Source organism: Anoplopoma fimbria, chromosome 14 (assembly GCF_027596085.1).
Source record: "Anoplopoma fimbria isolate UVic2021 breed Golden Eagle Sablefish chromosome 14, Afim_UVic_2022, whole genome shotgun sequence".
Taxonomy (NCBI): Eukaryota; Metazoa; Chordata; class Actinopteri; order Perciformes; family Anoplopomatidae; genus Anoplopoma; species Anoplopoma fimbria.
In genome coordinates, this window is record NC_072462.1 from 4,886,452 (window position 1) to 4,909,249 (window position 22,798).

A 22,798-nucleotide genomic window follows, 5' to 3' on the forward strand; every position below is an offset into this window, starting at 1 on the left:
GATATGTCTTATTGAAAGAAACTATTTTATATGATAATCATATTGTGTTTCTGTCTTAAAATAATTAAGTCTGGTGGGATGTTTTAAACAAAACGAAAAAATCAAGTTTTTTCTTTTAGGAATCTGTCATTTTACACAAATGTCAGATTATTTTTGCACTATGCAAAAAATGTATCTACAAATCAGTTATTAGAAAAATGTAAATTTAGTGACATAGAAGTTTAAAGTTAACCAGACCCGCCAGATTATATATATATATATATTTTTTTTTTCATCATGTGATTCTCAAGAGAATCCTTGCAAGGTAATTGCAAAGAAAATAAAAATACTTACAGTACCTCAGTACATTTTGATTACATGTACTTAGTTTCTTTCCACAGCTGACAGTAATACCCCAGAGGAAGGCAAAGCAATTACAGTAAACAACCACTTAAGAAAAAAGATTTTTTTATTTATTCTTTTGCAAGGCATTCACGTTTACCCAGAAAAGGTGAATTCAAGAACACTACATCATCAATATTAACCATTAATGGGCGTCTATACCATGTGTGCTCATCTGAAGACACACACATACAGTAAGGGACCACACACATATTAGGCTCTGCAGGATGTCAGCTCTGTTTCTCATATCCATGTAAAGCTACTACCAATTACACTTTTTAATAGCTTTGGTGAAAATCTGAGAAAACTTTAAAGTCCTTGTTATTTTTCCACCCATACTCAGCATGAAAAGTGCTTTAATAGGGTTCAGAATACTTTGTATATTTCATTTTTACAGTATCTTAGTTCGTAAACAATTGCCCGAAATCAACCAGCAGGGTTGTTGCAGAGGCCTGTTCGCCAACCGTTCAAGCTCATGACACAAAGCTTACAAATCACACATTTGTATTACAAAATAAGAACGAAATGAACAGGAAGTAAATGGGTAAAACACTCTGTTAGCAAACTTTATATTGTATAGCTCATATTTTGGAAGAGATAAATTTGGTAGAGTACTTTATAACATTCAAACCACTTGCTGCAAAGGTAAAAATCGGCCCTCACAGATAAAAACTTAATATAATCAAACTAAGAAAATAAATGATAAGAATTAGATTTGTTTTGTATTAATAGAGGGTTGGAGTTAAAGCTGAGAGCTCAGCAGTGTGCCAAAGTATTGATAAATCCATTCACAAGAAGATCTCCTCAGAAGGTTAATGTGCTTGTGTCCGTCTAAATTTAGCATTTAATGGTCAGATAAATAGGCTTTTCTAAATGTGAAGCCAACTGTATGAAAGACAACATCCCACACGTTGATCCAGAAAAATAAAATAAACAACGATAAGTTGCAATTAGTCGTACACAAATACCCTGAATGCTGAAATACATTCTCAGATGGTGTTTGAGGGGCTGAAGCGTCAAAATAAGTGATTTTGCGAACAGTATAAAGGCAGTGAGAAATGTGAAATTTGAAGACCTGGATGTAAACTAAAACAGTTCAGTCGGATCTATGCGGTTAGAAGTAGTCATTGTCCGTACGTTTTACAAAACAGAAATTGAGCAAAAGAAAACTAGCAAAAAAAATACAAGTGCAAAAAAAAAAAAATCAAATTTAAGGCCAAAATGTCCACAAGGTTTTTTAAAATAATCTAATATTCTTCTATGAGGTTTAATAAAAGCTCAATCAGAACATCACAACTAAAACAAGGTTATTCACTTTCATATTGATAAAACTAAACTAAAACAGGGGCAACACTTCAATTCTTCTGAGATGTCGACTATAAGAATGTCAATTTGTTGTAATTAGTGAACCTTCAAGTTAATCAGAACAAATACAAATCAGCCAAAAAACACTTGAGATCTAAAATCATCTCACAAATCTACGCACGCTTTACCCTCATCTCTACAACATGAGCTACCTTTATATCATTGGCGAAGTGAGATCAGTCAGCTGATGGCTGATGAAGCAGCTCATAGCGAGATCATTATGGGCTTTTCACTGAAAACTTCCCCAAAAAACACTTTGTCATGGCACAGCAGGTAGCTTGCACTTTGGAGCATCAATGCTTAAGAACAGTTGGACATTGCACAATAATATGAAAATCACCCTTTTGACACATCTTAAATAGGTTCACTTGTGAGTTCCTTTCTGAGGAGCAAAATTTTAAATCACTTAAAAAAAAACAAGATTATCTGATGTAGAAATAAATAGAAATCAACAAAATACAGCGAGAAGACACTTGTTGCTCGATGCCGCACGCAGGTTACTTCAAACCTTTTTGGAGAGAAACAGACTGAATGCATATGATACACCCACAATGCACAACATTGAAAACTGATCAGTCAACTTGAGTCCAGTAATCCAGTACAGATGGGTGCTTTTGTTACACACCGCATCTTGTAATCTTGAATTCCTTTGCTTGCTGACATCATAAAGTATGTCATGGAGTTATTTGTCATTGGGTTGAAGAGCCTAAATAGATATATAGACTTGAATTCATAGCGACGGAACTTAAGAGGTCCGTGTGTCGACCTCTCACCTCCACACACTCCACCACTCTGAGAGCCTGCACCTTTTGTCTTTAAGCCAGACACTGGAATGCAAACACAAAAAAAGGAAAGGCAGAAAGGAGATGGGGTACTTTGAATCTGTCTGTGCATGTGTTTCTGTGTGCTAGAGTGTCCAAAGATAAACTCAAATGAAGGCAGCATGAGATGAACAAATGAATATCCACTGACATTTATGAACAGAAAAAAAAGCCAATGATTATCTGCAAAACAGAAGGCAGGTGGAGAGAAAGAAATAGTAACAAATATTGATAAAGTAAGATAATAATAATAATAATAATAAAAAAAAAAGCCAGACTTTCAAAGCAAAAATGAAGGTGGACCGAGCCCATCCAAAAGGCATGCATGAAGAACAATACACATCTATACTGTTCAGCTTGCCGTCCGTCACTCCGCTCACGGCGTGCAGAGCAGCGCTGCTGCTGCTGCTGCTGCTGCTGCTGCTGCTGCTGCAGACACAGTGAGGGTCGGGACCGGCTGTGCTGTGTGGTCAGGCCAGAGGCGGACCGGACCAGCCGCCGACGAGACAAGAAGGGATTTCATGACAAGAGACCGGTGTCATGTTGTTTCCTGACCAGGTCACGGGACAACCTGGGGAGAGCGGTGGGGGGGGGAAGGTCCGGGGAAAGAAGGGGGTGGTACTCAGACGGGGGGGGAGGGGAGGGACGACATAGGAGGAAAAGGAGGCGGAGCATGGTATATGTTCAGTGCCTCAGCGGCCCGTTGCTATGGGGTTTGGAGTCGGAGACGTTGAGGAAGGCAGCGCTCATCACGTTGAAGGATTTGTCACAGAGGGATGAAACGTCGTCCATCGTCATCCCTTTTGTGTCGATCTTTGGAAGGATCTTCAATCTGATGGTCCCTGAAGGAGGCACAAAGACGTCACTGTCAGAAGTCTCACGGAACATCAAGTAGCTTTTTTTTAAATTTTTTATTTGTTGCTGAAACTAAAAAAAGGGACAATCAAGCGGAGTTACCCGAGTTGAACTGCTTTTCTTTCCGTAGGTAGAAGTTACTGTAGGAGGAAAAAACGATGGGTATGATGGGTACCTGGAAAACAAGAGGAGAGAAGATCAGACAGACCATCATCAACACTTCTTATTTTCATGTTAAGCACACAAATCTTAAGTATTCTGACTCCTAAACTTTACATTGAAGCCAAAGGATGAGAACAAACAGGCAGCAACGCTTGACTGAAGCAACATCGCTGTCTCTCTCCCACTCTCTCACACACACACACACACACAATCAGCACGACACCAGACATCTCCATCTCCTCCACTAATAGGGGCCGAGTTGCACTCTCGAGGCCCTGAGCGGACCCCCCTTTGACGGGACTGGCTGAGCCAAACGTGGCTCCCCCTGGGGGCTGTCCTGCTTCCACTCAATCTGGCCGACTGGGTACAAATGGAAAAAGCTCAGCAGGAGAAAACACAGAGAGAGACAGAGAGAGAGAGAGAGACAGAGAGAGAGAGAGAGAGAGAGAGAGAGAGAGAGAGAGAGAGAGAGAGAGAGAGAGAGAGAGAGAGAGAGAGAAACCAAAACACACACATGACGCCATCACACAGAATTCAAAATAGAATAATCAAAACATGCAAACACTATTTGTATAACATATAATCACGTATGAGCAGGCTCTTAGCTGGAGCCAATAGAGCCCCTATAATAAATGTTAATGGGTTTGCTAATAAGGTGCAGCAGGGCTTTATTTTTCTAGCCTCTCAGCATTACTGAACCAAACTGATATCAATCTTTAGCAGCAAGTAAAAAAAAAAAAAAAACAGGCGGCTCACACCAGACTGGCTCACACATTACAAACACACCACAACATTTTTGTCTGGCGGTTTCTGGCAAGATCTTATTGAACGATGTTTTTTTAATGCGTTCCACCTGCTGGACCGGACTGCCCCCCCAATAGTGTGTGCTACGTAACTTCGACTCCAGAACAGAGACCTCCAACCTGCATGTGTGAAGAGATAGGGCTCAGAATTTTTTTTTTTATCTGACCAGAGTCATTCTGTGTTGTCTGACCTCCCTCTAAATCATTTGGGCATGCAGAGTTGAGGAAGAGGAGGGGGGGGATGATTACGTCATAAACAACCGAGGACAATTTCACAGAAGACTGAGACAGAAATATCACGATGACCGTCTAATCTATTCCAGAGCATTTCAAAGCATTCCTTTGCTCCACTCGTATATTGGATTCGGTTAATTCATAATGTTGCCTTGTGCCACATTAGGTTGCTAGCTCCCCCATGTGTCTGGAATCAGCACACTGCTGGCATTATTACTTTCTCTTTTAGGAGAAAAAAAGTTGGCAGAAGTCTCCTAGAATTCAGCCGGTATCATAGCCACCAGTTTTTACAAGAAGGGATTAAAGTAAATGAACAGGACATGAAAGTCTTCATTCACATACATATATATGATATGGATACGATATCTGACACTTGCTCTACCTCTGTACACAGACACCCCAAACACATGTGAATTTTAGGGCGGTAAGAGTGCTCACTTGTGCCTGCACTGCCAGGTGGAAAGCCCCCTTTTTGAAGGGCAGCAGGTTGCCTCTCTGGTTTCGCGTTCCCTCTGGGAACACCCACAGACGAATCTGTGGAGGTCAAAGGACAAGGGTGGAAAGGAAACAGCAGCGTTTTAATCATCCAATGTCATCTCTCAGTGTGCCAAAAAACAGAACCTTGTGACAGATTAATGGGAGAGAAAAACAAAGAAAAGCACAAATAACTAAGAGTCAACTTAATATAAATATAAAGCATGAAGTCCTGGTTCTCTAGGGACGTAAACCATCACTTCAACTCAGATAAACAGCTCCATCTACCACCACTGATAACAGTGTATCCTGTGTTGACAGTCGTGGCATTACCTGGTCGTCCAACATGGTTTGGGCGGCGTCAGTCATGACACTCTTGGCGTCGCTCGTCTTCTTGCGGTTGATGAAGACGATGCCGCCCAGCCAGCAAATGAGACCCACCGTGCCGGCGTAGATCAACTCCTTCTTGGCAATCATGGTGCAGCGGTCCGGCAAGATCTCCATCAAGCCTGAGAAACGGAGGATAACATGTAATTATACAATACAACAATTAATCATTTTAAACTTTATTGAGACTAAATTTATAACAAAATTATAACTTTTGCAATTTCCAAAGCAAAAATAAGCACTTAAAAAAATAAAAATTGGCTAATTTAACCATGTAGACTATCCTAATAGCCTAATAGTTTGTTTGGTAGACCATTGGCAATCAAAGCCTGAATTAAATGATATAGTTTTTCTAAATCTGAAACTCGGATCCGTCTCATTTCTCTAAGGGTGTGTGTTAAAGAAGTCTCTAACGTAACGTAAACAGAATGTTTCTAGTTTATCTCTCTGGGGCCGTGTCAAAAACTGGATTTCATCAAGTAAGGTATAAAGTCCACTGATGTAATAATGTGATGTTGGAGAAGAAATCACTTTAATGATAGAAGTTATCTCCACTGATAGCGCTTACATTACGAAATTAGACATGATTGCTTTGCATTGGTGTAAAAGGCAGCTGGTGCAGAAGATAAGATCAGTGTAAGAAGTCTGATACGCACAATATTAGACAAAGGAGGCAAAGGAGGTCAAAGGGTGTGAAATAAATGATTACAAACAGCAGAGCTAGTAGAATAATCCTACAACATGCTCTGACTCAGTCTATACTGATTTTAAAAGCTATCCAGTAAATGTAAAACCAGCTTTTTAATCACAGACTGGTTGCTGTGAGGCCAGTTAAACTGTAATAATCTTACGTTCGTCTGAGCGTTGGTAGCATTATTGCCAAACCAAAAACAGGAAATAGTGGTTCTACTTAGAATAAGAAGAAGTTGCGACGCTGGTGTAAGCTGTCTGTCCTGACTTTCCCTTACTGTATCTGGAGATGTAAGGTAGCACCAATGATGTCTTGAGTAGTCCTGAATTATTCATTTGAGTCTGTTCTTGAATAGTTTGGTGGCCGATCCAAACCAGACTATCGGCCAATGTAAACAGGATGAGGCCACAACGCATTCCAGCTCCACCGCAGCTGTCAGAGACAATCCTGCTCTCTGTGATCACAAACACTGGGTTTTAACGCTGCATAATTCACAATATAGTCATTCTTATTTACATATTTTTCTGTTCAGTTGTCAGACAACAGAACGGGTATTTCATTTAATGCAGCTCATAAAAACCGTGTTGACCAGCAGTCATTATCAAGCTGCTAATTTGCAGATGAAATAATTTGCTATGAACAAGATTGGAAGGGTTACTTTAAAAATATAATGTGATACAATTACCAGTTGACTCAGTAACCTAATCCAAGTATCACAATAAAAAAGTAAATTCATCTGATTACTTTCTAATTACCAAATGTATCAGTAATCTGATTACCTCTTTTCTTTCTGTAACAAAATACATTAACTTTTTTCCCTATCCTAATTACATAACGCCGTTCCATGTAATCCATTACTCCCCAAGCCTGGTTATGATCATCAGACAATATAATCATACATTTAAAAAAAAAAAAAAAAAAAAAAGGGTTGATGACAACAGATGTGCTGTGAAATTGGCTACATTAATTTCAAATGAATGATGACAGAGACATTTTGAAGCAACAAAAGGTCCATCTGCTACCACAGCAAAATGAGCTGAAAACACGTATTAATGCTTGTAAAATAAAATGTTTTTACATTTTTTTAAATAAAATGTAATGAAGACAACTCTAAACGATGTTATTAATGACGCTGATAAAGAACAAATGCTCTGCTTCTGAAAATAATCCAGTGGACACGGAAACTTCGCCTAAGCCAACTGAGCCGGAGTGCAGCCGTGACGTCACTGTGTACATTAATATCCAGACAACAAACAGAAGGTTGAATTCCCTCAGCTGGCACAGGAAGTAAATCCTGCAGAGCCTTTATTAATGATGGACTTTGCAGATTCCAGAAACCTGGAGGTGGTTTGGTAACTTTGACTTTACCCTGAAAACGGCAACACAAAACCGCTGTTACTTGTCAACTGTGTTTTTCTGAATTAGCAGACTTCATGAGGACGTAGCCTGACGTAGTTGCAGCGGGCGAGGGGGTATATGAGACACATTCAGGTCATCAGCCACATACTTATTGTGTACAGCGTGAGTGGATGTGTTCCTGTGTCACTCTGTCAGTGAGCTCATCCAGGTCAGCTGTCAGTGCACTGTGGTGTTTCACCAGGGGGGGGAATAGCAGCTTGTCCATTGGCCAGGGAGTGAAATCCCCACGGTCGTAGCTCAACCTGTGCATGGTTCCAGTTCTTCCATCAGCGTCTACTACAGAGGACTCCTGCTCTTCCAGCCGAAACGTCCCAAAAAACTCCCAGAGTTTCACATTTACATTACAGTCATTTAGCAGACGCTTTTATCCAAAGCGACTTACAGTCAGTAGTATATTACATATCATTCACCCATTCACACACTGATGACAGGCTACCATGCAAGGTGCCACCATCAGACTCTAACTAACATTCATGCAACATCCAGTCCACACCGATGGCAAGCCTTCAGGAGCAACTTGGGGTTAAGTGTCTTGCCCAAGGACACATCGACTGCCGAAGCCGGGTATTGAACCACCGACCCTCTGATTGGAGAACTACCTTGCTCTCCACTACGTCACATTGCTCAAGGTGAGCTGCAGAACGTACAACAAATAAATCTGATCTGTGTTGAAGCGCAGAAGACGAAGGGGGCCAAACCAACAAAAACTAGACTAAAAGCTGCAGTTTGCACAATGGTATGGCGTCATTCCCAGCTTGAACCAATAACATACTTTCAGTCAGAATTTAAAAATAGATTTGGCAGCATTTCCAAACCACATTGAAAATGACTGAATTATGCAGGAACGTTTTTAAGTTCAATATTGGAAGCTGTCTAATGATCTTGTTTGAAAGTGTTTCGGTTTTAAGGGTCTTTCAGTGTTAAAAATGAAGGAATTATAGCCCTTCTAATGCAAAGTCTCTCCAGTGTTTGAACAGCGCAACAGGGCAATGACTCCTGCAGAGTTCCCAGAATACAGACGTTAACACTCCTAAATTATAACTGAAAGTCTGCACTTTGTATGCAAGTCATTGTTCAATTCCAGATCCAAATATGTATTGTTCTGCAAGCCGAAAAGACGGAAGATATGCATATCGGTTGTTTTGAGGGTGAAATGAATGTCACAAATGATCAATCTTCATACATAAAAGGTATTACAGCACCCACCCAAAACATCCAGGGAGCTCTGGTGGTTGGAGATGATGACGTACGGTCCCTCCGTCTGCAGATGCTCCCAACCGCTCACGTCGAACCGAAGACCCAGGAAGTACTTCACGTGACGAACCAAGACGCGGATAATCCTGAGAGGGGGGGGGGGTTACAGTCTTTAATAAGTACAGGTTACAGTTCAGAGTCATGTGAGTGCAGCAGGCTAATTATTATTAACCACAACCCTGCATTGAAAGGTTGGAGATAATAGGGGAATTTATAAAGCCTGCTAAATAGAACAGTACATTGTAAGAATTCCAGCTCAAATATTGAAAATTTGACCCAAATCAATGTCCAAAAAAAACAAGACATCTGGTAGATTAACCATGTCCAACATCCCCATTAGCTTTGTTTGTCTTTTGGTTGCTTAAATAATCGCCTGCAGTTACAATAACACTCCAATAAGCTTTGAGAAAGAATGCCCTACCATCTGCCTATGACACTGAATATAAAGAAGGCAACACAAAATTAAGTTATGATTTAATGCTGCCAAATATGTGCACTATTACAATTTTACGAATATCTCAAATAAAGTAATTATTACATTGTAATATACATTAGGCCTGAAAAATAATTATTTTCATGACTGATTAATCTGCAGATTATATTCTCAATTAATGATGAATTGTTTTGCTTAAAAAATGTTAAAAAATATTTGAAATGCCTGTTAAAATTTCACAGCTTGAGATGATGTTTTCAAATGTCTTGTTTTATTCAACAAAAAGTTGAATAGTTAGTTCCAAAATATTAAGTTAACTATCATATATTACAAGGAAAGCATTAAACATTTGAGAGGACGGAATAAGTAAATATTTGGCATTTTTGAATAAATTATATTGTTTCTATTCAATCCCCTTCATTTTTTGCAGCTCTAACTTATATAACTTTACAATAGAAAGTGTGAAAGCTGAATTCATTTATTTTGGGGGCATTAAGGGGAATAGCCTCCACTTTATTCTTTATCGTATATGTAACGTTTATCCAGCTAATGTGTCAAATATTTAGCATAAAATCACATTTTTCACACTGCCATTTCCATTTTTTGCTCTTTCTGGTCAGAGTTTATCTTTTGAAACATATAAAAAAAGTCGACCTTGGGAGAGATAAAGAAGATAACAGTTCTGAACTCGGTGAAGAAATATTCAAGATGACCTCTGCACCGACTTCAATGTAATTCTAAACAGCTCCATGGTGAGACTCACTTCACAACAAAGTCATGCTTTTATTTCCATCAAATCTTTGATCCTTTTCCACCAAGCACTCACATCAGTAGTAGTTTCTCTTTGGCGCCTATAAGACTTTGGAAAGCCTGCCAATGTTCTCAATCAATACACTTTCTCACCTCAAACACACAGTATGGCAGCCAATTTAAAATGTATCTGAACTCTGATATTGATGTCTAGGGCTGAAAAGAGAGCCTTGGCATTTAATATCCAGGCCAACTCCACACTAGTGCTCAATTTCTTAGCCTTAATTTGATTATCATTCGATCGGGACTAACCTCTTTTCCCTCTTGGAGCCAAAGGCAGTAGTATAGCAGTAACACAATTGTACAAAACAGCTGTGAAGCTACTGTCCCACACAGTGCTTCATCTAAAGGTTTGAGGATTAAGTCTCCCAAAGATTGGGCAGATGACGCACTGAGGTATAGCGTTGTTGTCCATACTAGATTTATTTAAAAATGTCCTACCCCCGGAACCAAAAGAATGACAGTAATGTGTATAACGATCAACATTTCCAGGCATCGTTTCCAATATTCTATCCCAAGTGAAATTAAATTAAATTATCGAGGCTCTTGCTGTGATAATTCTCTTAGGTTATGCTCCCAATAATTATGGGATGGAAGACAGCAATGGCACTTAGTACATTATGATAGTCTTTATTTCATCCGGATGCCAGAGCTGATAATAAAAAGAGACCGAAGAGAGCATTTACTCTTCTGGAAAGGCAGCTAAACTGCTCTAAGCTGTGAATGAGGGTGTGTGGTGTGTGTGTGTGTGTGTGTGTGTGTGTGTGTGTGTGTGTGTGGGGGTGGTGTTCATTGTCCCAAATGAACAAATCCCTCATGGTTAAACAAAAAAAAAAATCTGAATATGTTGTTTTTGATGTTGCTGAAAAAATACCTTGAGAAGGTAAAGCCTTACAGATTTAGGGATGCTCTGATTGATTGTATGTTATATTATAGAAAATAAACAAGCATAACTCTTAATTAATTCACTGATCCATTACTACTAAGAGCTAATGGCGCTAAAAGGGACGATACCAAGGTGAATGAAGGGCATTTTCACATAGAACACCAGGTAAAAGTTGAGCCAGGGAGTACGCTTTTATAATGAAAGTTTACATTTTTGAGTTTAAAAAAAATTAGCTAGGTTGAGAGCTAGCTAACGAAAGCTGTTAGCAGCCAGCGGTCTTGCTTGGCTAAATAAAAGAGTTAACAGCTGTCAACAAATATTCTAAATTTGAATACGTATTTGAATAGTAAAATTGCACCAAATGATGAGAGTCAAACAACGTCACTTTCATTAGATGAAAATGAAATGTATGGTTTCGCTGGGAATACACACTGGGAGCGAGATGTGAGTGGCGGTGATGTGTTCTTTCATCTGATCTACACAAGCTCCGCCTACAGTAAACGTCACTGCCCGTCTGACAGCGGCTCGCTGACCTGCCTTCACCAGGATGACCGACAGCAGACATTTATTAAACCAGAAAAGTTTTCATTTGGCTCCTTGGGAAGAAATCAACAGTGTTTGTAGGCCCCATGTATTGATTGATTGATTGATTGATTGATTGATTGATTGATTTGCTTTCCCCGCCAACCGAAGGGAGTGAGGGGAATCTGCCTGTAGTGAAACAGGTGAGCTCACAGACAGACTGGAAGCCATGAATAATAAATACTGAAAATCTGTGGACCAGAATCACAAAAAACTACACATCCATAAAAATGATAATCCTTGTGCACTCATTAAAAACGTTAGAAGGTATTTTTTTTTTTTTTAAGAGTGGCTTATTGAATTAATGATTATACTACTTACTCTTGCCAAGCTTTATTTATTTGCCTATATTTGTCAGATAGGCTTAGTAATGATGACCCAGCATCGGAAAAAAATGTTGTACCTTCTATTTTTGGTGATGAAATCAAAGTGATTTTAATTACTCTATCAAAAGTTAAAGCTCACAATGTTAATCAAAGACAGGAGGAAGCTCTTAAAAGACATCGCTTGTGCTTATAACCGTGCGACTCCACTCAGCTTGCCTTGCACATCGTATACGTTTAATTGGTGCACTATGGTAAAATAACTAACCTTTAAACCACAGCACAGTCTATGGGTTATCTTTAGACAGAGAAGTACAGTGACAACACACTCAGTACAGTTCAAAAGCCACTGGTTATGCAATGACTCAGTCAGTGTTGCAGCAATGGGTAAGATTGTTCATGGGGAATGAAATGGCCTTGGTTGGATTCTTTTTTTATGGCCAATCCACTAAGCTTTTCCTCTGGTTCATTTCATTATCAGTCTCTTTAGTAAGTACATTTTCCGACAGACCAGAATGACATTTAGGCTGATTTGTTACCAGCATATATTAAATTGAACCTAGTTGCACTCAGGTTAAAAACAATTAAGCCTGACCTGTTATCCCCTACAAGTATTGCACCAACAAAGATACCACTACCGAAGCTAATTCAGGTGCCAAAGGTCAGAGAGTTGTTGATGACAGGGACATGGTCTCGTGATCACAGAGACATTGTGGGAGATTTATTCATTTAGGAAGGCAGGGACGGGAAAAATGTCAGTCACTCAACCGCCTGAGTCACAAAATGACTGCTTACTCAAACAGACACGACAATGGTAGGCTCCCACTGATGTTAAGCCTTTACACAGTAATGGAAGGTGAGCTCTAGTAATTGTGAGTGAGAAAACTAAGCCTCTGTTGTCATGAAATCCTACCTGATAATTAATGTTGGAGCCATGGCCAAAAAGTACATACCTACAGTATGTGAGAGGTAAAGCCATGTCTAGGTAGACTCTGCACAAACACTAACAATGAACTGAAAACCAACAAGAGAGTTTCAGGAAATGCAAGTACAACATTTGCAGTGACTTGAGTTTCTATGGATGCTTTTCACAGTGCAGAGGTCTGTTCTGGCCCACCATAGTTTACTGTGTTGGGCCGCCAAGTCAGATGTGGAGCAAGTTGTCAACCCCCCCCCACCAGAATTCAGGCCTTTGTGCCTCGGCAGCAAATGTCTGTGAAACGCCACTCTGTCCTCGATGTATCACAGCACCCTTTCTGCCAGAGCCGGCTGGTGCTTAAAATGTACATCTATAAACTCCTTTTACGTCCTGTGGAGGATCTGAGCCCGATTCAGTCGCTTTGTCACAGTCAACAGGTCCCGATAACCTTTGAGCAGACAGAATGGCACACTGGTGCAACATGACACCACGGCCATGGCTAGCACCACTGCGAAACAGTTATTACAAAAGCGGCGAGGCGTAAGGTCTGCTGTTATAACTGATGGGGCCGCTGTCAGCACATCAACAAGCCAAGTGAGGTTGCATTGCTGATGGGCCTGATAACTGATCAGTAACCCAACTGAAATCAGGGAGAAACTTGCCATCTGTCTGCTCCAGGTAATCACTTGAACGCAGTCATTTGTGTCGTGCGATCCATCCTCACCATCTAGATTTAACCACAACAGTAAAAATACCCCCTGCTACAAAGTGGACACTGTCACTGGAGACGTATTACATTTCAACCCTAACAGGTATCCGTTGACCTGATCAGTGAGGTATAAAATTACATGTTTCCTTGAGTGGTAAGGTCAATGGGTCATACCTAAAGAGCTTATATCCAGAAATCACCAAACAGTATGTTACCGACCAACAGAGAGTTTGTGCAGCTTTATTAAAGTAGTTTCCAGCGGTGGAAAGTAACTAAGTACATTTAGTCAAGTGCTTTTCTTTTTGAAGTACTTGTACTACACTTAAGTAGTTCCAATTTGTGTCTACTCCACTACATCCCAGGGGGACATATTGCACTTTTACTCCACTACATTTAATTAACTGCTATAAAAGCTTTGATTTAACATACAAAACATGATCAATTTATGAAATCGTATGCCGTTATATATATATAAAAGACCCTCAAAATGGTTAGTTATATTGCTGATTAGACCTCCTCATGTTGCAATCGTGTGAAGCAATGCTGGGATTTCATGTAAGTTTGTTTTATTTTGTTTCACATACACATTATTATATTGAGTGCACATGATAAGAAGTCATCTTTCAGGACACTGAAGACTTCATTTAACATTCTTTAACTTGTATTTACACTTTGGTATTGCTACTTTGATCTTTAATACAACATTCAATACACCACCACCACTTACACTGTGAATCAACTTCTCATTCATTCACTTAAATGAAGATAATTAAAAGCTTGTATACCATGCCGTGTTGCATATAAATAGTGATCAAGTGTACATTGAATGTTTCAGTTTGTATTTTTGATCTGTAGTTGTTGCATTCATAGGGACTTGTAGCATTACTTTTGTGTAGGAGTAAATGCAGGGGTACAAACCCAAATCCCCTTAATCAAAATCAAACCCGGCTTATTCTCACACCCACATAAATGCACACGCACTCATTCACATCTTGACTCATTGCATTTTTGTTTTCTTGTTGTTTATAATGTATTGTTATTATAAATCATATCTTGTAAAATTCCTTTTTCAACACTATTTCATATCACATGTATTTTCTTTTTGTATTCGTTATAGCATTGTGATTTTCTGCCTCTTCCTGCACTGTAATATCATTCATCAATGTTATGGTTTTTATATATATATATATATATATATATATATATATATATATTCTCCCAATTGTGCAAGTAAACTAAACTAAATTGGCACATGCACATGGGTTGAATTGTACAAAAAAAGCAGCTGTGGTTGCAGAAGTCACGTTAGCAGTACAATGATAGCCTTGTTGTGATATTCTGGGAAGCAGACTAATGTGTTCAACCCTTTCCCCACTTAGCCAAACATGATGCCAGCCAGGCAGACTGGAGGGAATATGAATTAGCATGGAATGTAATCACTGTTAAAGGAATATAATAATAATAATAATAATAATATCTGAGGCTAGCGTTGGTTCCAAGCAAGTTGCATGATAGCATTTCTGTTTCCCCAGCTAATGTTAGCATGCAGAATGGATGTAGTATGTGTCAGTATTCATGTGTTTTAATATCAGACTCATTGGAATATAATAATAATAATAATAATAATAATAATAATAATATCTGAGGCTAGTGTTGGTTCCAAGCAAGTTGCATGATAGCATTGTGTCATTATTCATGTGTTTTAACATCAGACTCATTGGAATATAATAATAATAATAAATGCATGTGTTTTAATATCAGACTCATTGGAATATAATAATAATAATAATAATAATAATAATAATATCTGAGGCTATGTTGGTTCCAAGCAAGTTGCATGATAGCATTTCTGTTTCCCCATGCAGAATGGATGTAGTATGCATCATTATTCATGTGTTTTAACATCAGACTCATTGGAATAATAATAATAATAATAATAATAATAATAATAATATCTGAGGCTAGTGTTGGTTCCAAGCAAGTTGCATGATAGCATTTCTGTTCCACAGCTAATGTTAGCATGCAGAATGGATGTAGTATGCATCATTATTCATGTGTTTTAACATCAGACTCACTGGTCTCAACGCTGCCTTTATCTGAGCAGACCGCCTCGCGACAGTGAGCCCGAGGCGACAACGTGGCTCGAGGGAGCGAGAGATCCTTTGATGTCCTCCGCAGCCGCAGCTAGCGCGCTCGGCTTAGCTGTCACACGGAGCGCCTCGAGCCACACACACACACACACACACACACACACACACACACACACACACGTTTGTGTTATGCAAAAACAAAAACCCACCTCATGTTCTCGACGTCCCGGCCGCCGCTCTTCAGGACGCACAGAGGGATCGCCACCAGGGCCAGCACCATCATCCAGCCCACGTAGAAGCACTTCTTGAAATAAAAAACGAAAGTGCTGCTGGTCCACAGCAGGAGCGGGATCAGCAGCAGCAGCGGGATCACCCATAGAGCCTCCATAGCGAAAGTCTCTCTCTTTCTCTTTCTTTCTCTCTCTTTCCCCCCCCCACCACCACCACCACCACCCCCCAGTGCCCTGCACTCTCTATAACTCTCACGCCGTCAGGGCACCAAGGAGCTGGCAATGTTGGGCGCTGGCAGCCATGAAATGAAAGCATGTACCGCTGCGGCTCATCTGTTGCTAAATGGCATCATGAGGTGGAGTCGAAGCGTCATCGGTTGTGGGTCTTTTTCTTTTTTTTTTTTTTTTTTTTTTTTGGGTCCATTTCCGGTTGCTGGACCACTATGGGTGTGATGTCACAAGATGCATGCTTATTTCATATCCAGTTTGAGATTGAATGACTTATAATGACTTATGAATACATGCAGATCATTTCTATCCGCATTCAAATACTTTATTAAACAAGAGACATACAATACCAGTCAAAAGTTTGGACACACCTTCTCATCCAACTACTTTGAAGAATGTAAAATATAAATTCCTTCATAGTTTGGATGTCTTCATTTCCGGTTGCTGGACCACTATGGGTGTGATGTCACAAGATGCATGCTTATTTCATATCCAGTTTGAGATTGAATGACTTATAATGACTTATAAATAAATGCAGATCATTTCTATCCGCATGCAAAGACTTAATAAAAGACTTTATTAAACAAGAGACATACAGTACCAGTCAAAAGTTTGGACACACCTTCTCATTCAATGAAGAATTTTTTCCTTCATAGTTTGGATTTTTCATTTTTTGCTGGACCACTTTTTCACAAGATGCATGCTTATTTCATATCCATTGTAGATTGAATACATTAATAAATAAATGCAATCATCCAAAAGACTTAATAAAAGAAGGAAAAGTTATATAATGTTTTTTCAGTAGATTAATATTGAAGACATCAAACTATGTATATACAGTACAAAAGTTTGGACAAACCTTCTCATTCAACTACTTTGAAGAATCTAAAATCTAAAACATATTCTGGTTTGTTGAGCATTTGTTTGTTTACCACATAATTCCATATGTGTTCCTTCATAGTTTGGATGTCTTCATTTCCGGTTGCTGGACCACTATAGGTGTGATGTCACAAGATGCATGCTTATTTCATATCCAGTGTGAGATTGAATGACATTAATAAATAAATGCAGATCATTTCTATCCGCATTCAAAGACTTAATAAAATACTTTATTAAACAAGAGACATACAGTACCAGTCAAAAGCTTTTTTTTCTACATTGTAGATTAATATTGAAGACATCCAAACTATGAAGGAATATATACAGTACCAGTCAAAAGTTTGGACAAACCTTCTCATTCAACTACTTTGAAGAATCTAAAATATAAAACATATTCTGGTTTGTTGAGCATTTGTTTGTTTACCACATCATTCCATATGTGTTCCTTCATAGTTTGGATGTCTTCAATATTAATCTACAATGTAGAAAAAAATAAAAATAAAGAAAAACCATTGAATGAGAAGGTGTGTCCAAACTTTTGACTGGTACTGTAGTAAAAAAAACAAGATCAGAAATAAGTATTATAAATAAGCAAATGAGCAATACAAAAGCAGTAAAAAAAAACAGTAAAGAATCCACAGTAACTGAAATGTTATACATACAGACAGAACTATTAGAACTATTGTATTGCACAGTGTATTTGTATTGCAGAGGTTTTTAGTGTCATGTGGTCTACTGGTCTACTGGGAGCAGGATGTTTATGATTTAAAGTTTTGTATGGCCAAAAAATCCCATTACGCTCTATTAAAATAGGCTTGTCTATATTCACTCTCTCCACAGGGTTAGACCAGTTTGACACCCAATTAAAGCACAACATCCATAATTGGATTAGCAGTGATAATCCAGTTCTAGACTATAATCTGACACTGTCCACTGGCCCTGACTATAAAGTTTCAGCCATGTCGAAGGGCTCCACTTTGACATGATTTGGAAGATTAGGATCAATCAGTCATTAATCCTGATTTAATATGTGCAGTGATCCTAATCATTGGCAGACTCTTAACTTGGCATGGGTCTACTCATTCACAACTATTTGTGCTTTGTAAGCTACACAGAAGCAAAGGATGCTTCTCAGTTAGCTATGAAGCGACAACAATAGAAGCTTCATACACTAAAATCATATTAAGGCGTCACTGCATTACCAACATATTATGTATACTGTTTGTATACATAATGTGTTAAACTCTATATATTTCTAACATGTTATTTCTAACATGTGATCCTGGGTGAATGACAATATCATTTAGCATTGTTGGAGGCATTTGTTGTTAAATCTACTGTTACATTTATAAATTATTGTACAATTTACTGATGAAGATGAACTTTCTTGGACAGCCTACACATTAGCAGCAGTCCACTGGCTTAAAGGAAACGGTTTTATTTCATAATAAAATGAGAAAAAAAAAGGACTGAAACTTCCCTTTTCCCTTATTGAAGATGGATAAACTACATTTGATATTTAAGCTACTGCTCTGCTGCTTTGTCCAGAACAAGGCATCCCTGTGCCTAATTATACAGATACAACTGTTTGCTTTGGAGGCATGGCAAAGTCTCATGAACTGTTTACTTAGTAACTCAAGTGTCGTGACAATAGTTGATGCATGGAAAGAGGAAGAAACCCGACACTGAGTTATAACAACCAAAGCTGGGGTTTTGCATGAGTGTGTGTTGTGTTAGTGTAAGAAATGGGTGTGTGTTTTCAGTAGTTACAGTGTGTGTAGTTGTGCTATATTTGCATTTGTGATTTGTGTTTGTGTCCTCAGTGTTTATTCTGTACACTTTATGTACATTTAAGAGGATTTCACAATAGTGTCTAAGGTTTAAAGCAAACTGTTAATTCCTCCACCTGGTGATGTAGCAATAAACAAACTAGCTTGTCCACATGACTTAGATTTATAGATAATCTGATCCAAGTTGCCATTTCCTTTTTCTCTTACTAATCTAACCACAAAGGCAATCGGCCGTCACACTGTGTCACTTCTTCTTATTAAGATCAAAGCTACGACAAGCAAGAAAACAGAAAGCTTGGCAAAGTGGAGAACAAGATATTAAGGGAAAGTTTCTTGAGGAAATGAAAGAGATATATTAGAGAAGACTGTTAATACTGCATTTGTGATGTTTTCACTGAAACTCATCATACCAGGATCCAGAACAATGCTTGTTTGGAGTTGGAGAACTCATGCTTCGCTATGAAGATCAAAGATTTGGGGATTTAAGGTAAGAACAAGACACCTGAAATCAGCTCTGCATCCTGGTCCAGTCTCACTGTAAAACCTCCAAAGTCCCATGGTGATAGGAACCGGTGAGGGTACAGTACTTGTTGGTCAAAATTGTAGGGGAAAGGATCCACTATCAGGGGAAGGATCTGGATGTTGTAGAGATTGAGAGTTTGGGGGTCACATCCAGGCTCTCTGGAATCAATCTCCTCCATCTGGAGATTGTAAAAAAAACCTGACAGAGGTTTCAGAAACTACTGAGAAACCTTGAGAAGAGAGACCAAGAGACACATAGTTCCAGTTCTGATCATGGTTTGTTGTGATTGGACATCTGTGTGAGCCATGATTTGTTCAAGCTAAACATCCTGATGAAACACAAGAGGATTCACAAAACGCTCACAGTATCAGAGGAGCTGGGGCCATAGGATGATGTTGAATTTGGAGCTGTTCTATCGGACTTGTGCACTTGGATAAATAAAAAGGCCGAGCTGTCAGCTGATCACCATCTGGGGATGCGTTGGATCAGAGGGGAAAGCGGTAACTCGTCATCTCATCTGTTAAACCGAAAGCAGGTGGTAAAAGCTGTTTATGTGACGCAAAGGATATCACTCTCCTTTTAAAGATCTGCCAGGAAGATCTCAGATTCGAGTCACTGCTCCACCTTCCAAGAGAGGAGCCAGACACGTCTCTTTGTATTTGGAAAGGCCTACGGTAATGCATTTATTGCTAAAGATTTAAAACAATTTCATTTCAGTGTTTTGTGATGCAAAGTGGTGCCAGACACAGACTGTGATAGCCCTTGTCCCCCCCCTGCTGGTGAAACAATGTTGTATTTCAAATTATGTAATGTTAAAGGCACAGTCCGTGATTTCATATGTCAACAAAGGAGTTGCTCTGTACATAGGCAGCATTAAAGGGCAGAAAACAACTATTTTATATGTAAAGATATAGGATAGAGAAGAGAATATAGTTGCTTGGTTTTTTGGGGAATCCGGGTATCTCTGTTTTTTCACAGCCAGGCAATAGAAATGCTCTTTATATGGAATTTAGCTTCAGTTGTAGCAAAAGCACACAGATGTTACTAATTCAAAATGTGCCAGTAAGTTATGCAACATCCAAAGGCCCTGAAACCAGCACAATGGGGAAAAAATGATATGTTTGTCGTGAGAACACTCAATTGCTGATCTGTCAACAGTTAATAATGATAAGCTAGTTAGGTGTGGGCATTATGATCTGCATATAGTTTTGTGTCGCCAGCCTTTACTCTCTACCTTCCTGCATTTCTCTCATCTGAACCCAGTGGCCCCTGTGGTATAATATTAAACCACTAGATGGTAGCATTGTTGTAACAATATGGTAATTTGGGTTGACAATGAAATGGACTTCCCTTTATGTTTCAATAAAACTTAATGCTCATGAGTCACATGATTAATCACACTGACCATGATTATGTTGAGTGTGGATATATGTTGGTATCTGACTTTTCTTGCCACAGAACAACAGTTTTTGACTCCACTTAATTATGATAATAATATGATTATTCAATGTCTTTATCCTAGGCTAAAGCTGTTATTTACATATTTATTTATTTTTAATGATTTTTATTGTATTTTTCCAAATGTCTGTATTGTGAACAGTTGGTTGTGAATGTGCTCTTGACTATTGAACATCTAATTTCATTTTCTTAATACCGGGTAAGAGAATCGTTTTCAAGAAAGACCACAGCCAAAAGGGCAGCATAGAACCACATGTTACAATAACAAATACAAAACAACAGAAACAGACTATGGCAACCGGCACACACTTCAAAACACTCTATAAAGACTATCCACTTAAGATGCAATAAATGAGTCTACACAAAACCCACATTTGTCTCTTATTCAGATCAAATCTACTGTCGCCAAGAGCTACAGATATTGTAGAAATATATTCTTAAACTGATTCTTAATTAGCTTTCATTATAAAGTCAGGAAAGAAATACATAGAAAGATTAAAAACGCAGAATATAAGGATTAAAACAAGATAGAAAGTTACATCAGTTGTTGAATTTGTTGTTAAATTAGTTGCAACCTTGGGATAAATGATGGGAATCCTGGGTGCCATCCACAACTAGTTTTCCATATACTGCTAGAAATAGTTGATATCTGTTCACAGCTCACATCAGGTCATAAGCATGACCAGGTAGAGCATCCAGTGGTTCTGTCTGCAGACAACGACCACCATCTCTACATACAAATCCCCCCTCTTTTATGTCGCTGTCTTCCACCTCCCTAGTGGCAGGTTTTTTTTTTTTTTTTTTTTTTTTTAGAGTAAAGTGCACACAAGAGACATAGTAGAAGAAGACAAGATAAAAGAATAAAAAATGAAAATAAAAAAAACAAGTATTATAAATAAGCAATAAAAAAAAACAGTAGAAAAACAACAATAACTGAAATATTATATTTACAGACAGAAAAAAAAAACTATTTTAACTATTATTGCACACTATGCACACTATTATTGATTGTTGGAGCGTGAACGTTTCTTAACTCTCTGCACCTTGAACGCAACATCCTGCGGGTGAGTGTTGGGTAAATCCCGGGTGTTGTCGGGCGATAACGTCAGAGACAAAGTATAGTTGGTATTAAGCCCCGTGGGGTTTGTCAATGAAACATCTGCCGAGGGTGGTGACCCTTTTTAACCCCCTCTCCACCCCTCTCCACCCTCCTCCACCCTCCTCCACCAGCATGGAATAGAGAGTGAGCACCCATATTTGTAAAAGGGCTTTATTGGACAACCCTGCAGTGACACCCCCCCCCCACCCACCCACCACCACCCTCCCTCTCTCTCTCTCTCTCTCTCTCTCACTCTCTCACTCTTTTTATTCTACCCCTCTCCTGCGCGCGCACAGAGCAGCTGTCATTGGGTCGGAGCGGGTGCCCGTGCGCGCTGCATATAGCGAGACTATCCTGTTTGAAGATTATGCTGCAGCTCTTTGGCCATCTTGTATCAGACAGGATGATACGTTGATTTAAGAAGAAAAAAAAAAATAGAAAAAAAGAAGAAGAAGAAGAGCATAGGAGCACATTTTTTTTTTTTTTTTTTTTTTAACGGAAGACGGTCGGTGGCACAATAATAGAATTAAATAAATTAATTAATTAACTAAAAAAAAAAAAAAGGGCAAAACATCACGTCTGCGCTGAAAAGCACCTCGATCGAGTTGTGGATTACTCCGAGGACACCGGACTGAAACCATGAGCTGGGGGTCAGAGCTATGGGTGAGTCTCTCCTGCACTTGTATCGCAAAGAAATAGGGCCTTTTTATTTATTTTATTTTATTATTTAATCGAGCCTGTGCGGAAACTAACGGTGCTCAGATGAAATGAACGCGCATGTGCGCAGCGGCTCCACGTTCACAGCGGACTCATTTGTAGCGGTGATCAGTCGCGTTGTTACATTTGTTGCTACATCAGTGTGAGAGGCTGTGTGTGTGTGTGTGTGTGTGTGTGTGTGTGTGTGTGTGTGTGTGTGTGTGTGTGTGTGTGTGTGGAAAAATCCGAGCGAGCCAACCATCCATTTTAGTTCACATTGGAGCGTTTCAAACCATG

General features: G+C 39.1%; 2 protein-coding genes across 2 annotated transcripts in view; one reads left to right on the top strand and one right to left on the bottom strand.

Moving 5' to 3' along the window:
- Positions 1-430: 430 nt before the first annotated feature.
- agpat2 (1-acylglycerol-3-phosphate O-acyltransferase 2 (lysophosphatidic acid acyltransferase, beta)) lies at positions 431-16,211 on the bottom strand. Its single transcript, XM_054612419.1, has 6 exons — positions 15,808-16,211; positions 8,799-8,932; positions 5,429-5,604; positions 5,060-5,155; positions 3,525-3,597; positions 431-3,409 (listed from the first exon to the last, which is right to left on the bottom strand). The coding sequence occupies exons 1-6, from the start codon at positions 15,984-15,986 to the stop codon at positions 3,252-3,254; spliced, it is 816 nt and encodes a 271-aa protein (XP_054468394.1). The 5' UTR covers positions 15,987-16,211; the 3' UTR covers positions 431-3,251.
- A 5,884-nt stretch (positions 16,212-22,095) lies between these two features.
- The window catches only part of LOC129101995 (formin-binding protein 1), a 57,082-nt gene continuing 56,379 nt past the window's right edge, over positions 22,096-22,798 (top strand). The window contains 1 exon segment of the mRNA XM_054611896.1: positions 22,096-22,468. Within this exon segment, the coding sequence (XP_054467871.1) occupies positions 22,445-22,468 (24 nt within the window). The 5' untranslated portion in view covers positions 22,096-22,444.

What these genes read in the sequence shown, in the direction of transcription:
- agpat2 (XM_054612419.1), bottom strand. Translation starts at nt 15,986, where the DNA reads ATGGAGGCTCTATGGGTGATCCCGCTGCTGCTGCTGATCCCGCTCCTG. An exon ending in AAACCATGTTGGACGACCAG is followed by an intron (nt 5,156 to 5,428) that starts GTAATGCCACGA and finishes TGACCTCCACAG; the next exon opens with ATTCGTCTGTGGGTGTTCCC. An exon ending in AGAAAAGCAGTTCAACTCGG is followed by an intron (nt 3,410 to 3,524) that starts GTAACTCCGCTT and finishes TGCCTCCTTCAG; the next exon opens with GGACCATCAGATTGAAGATC.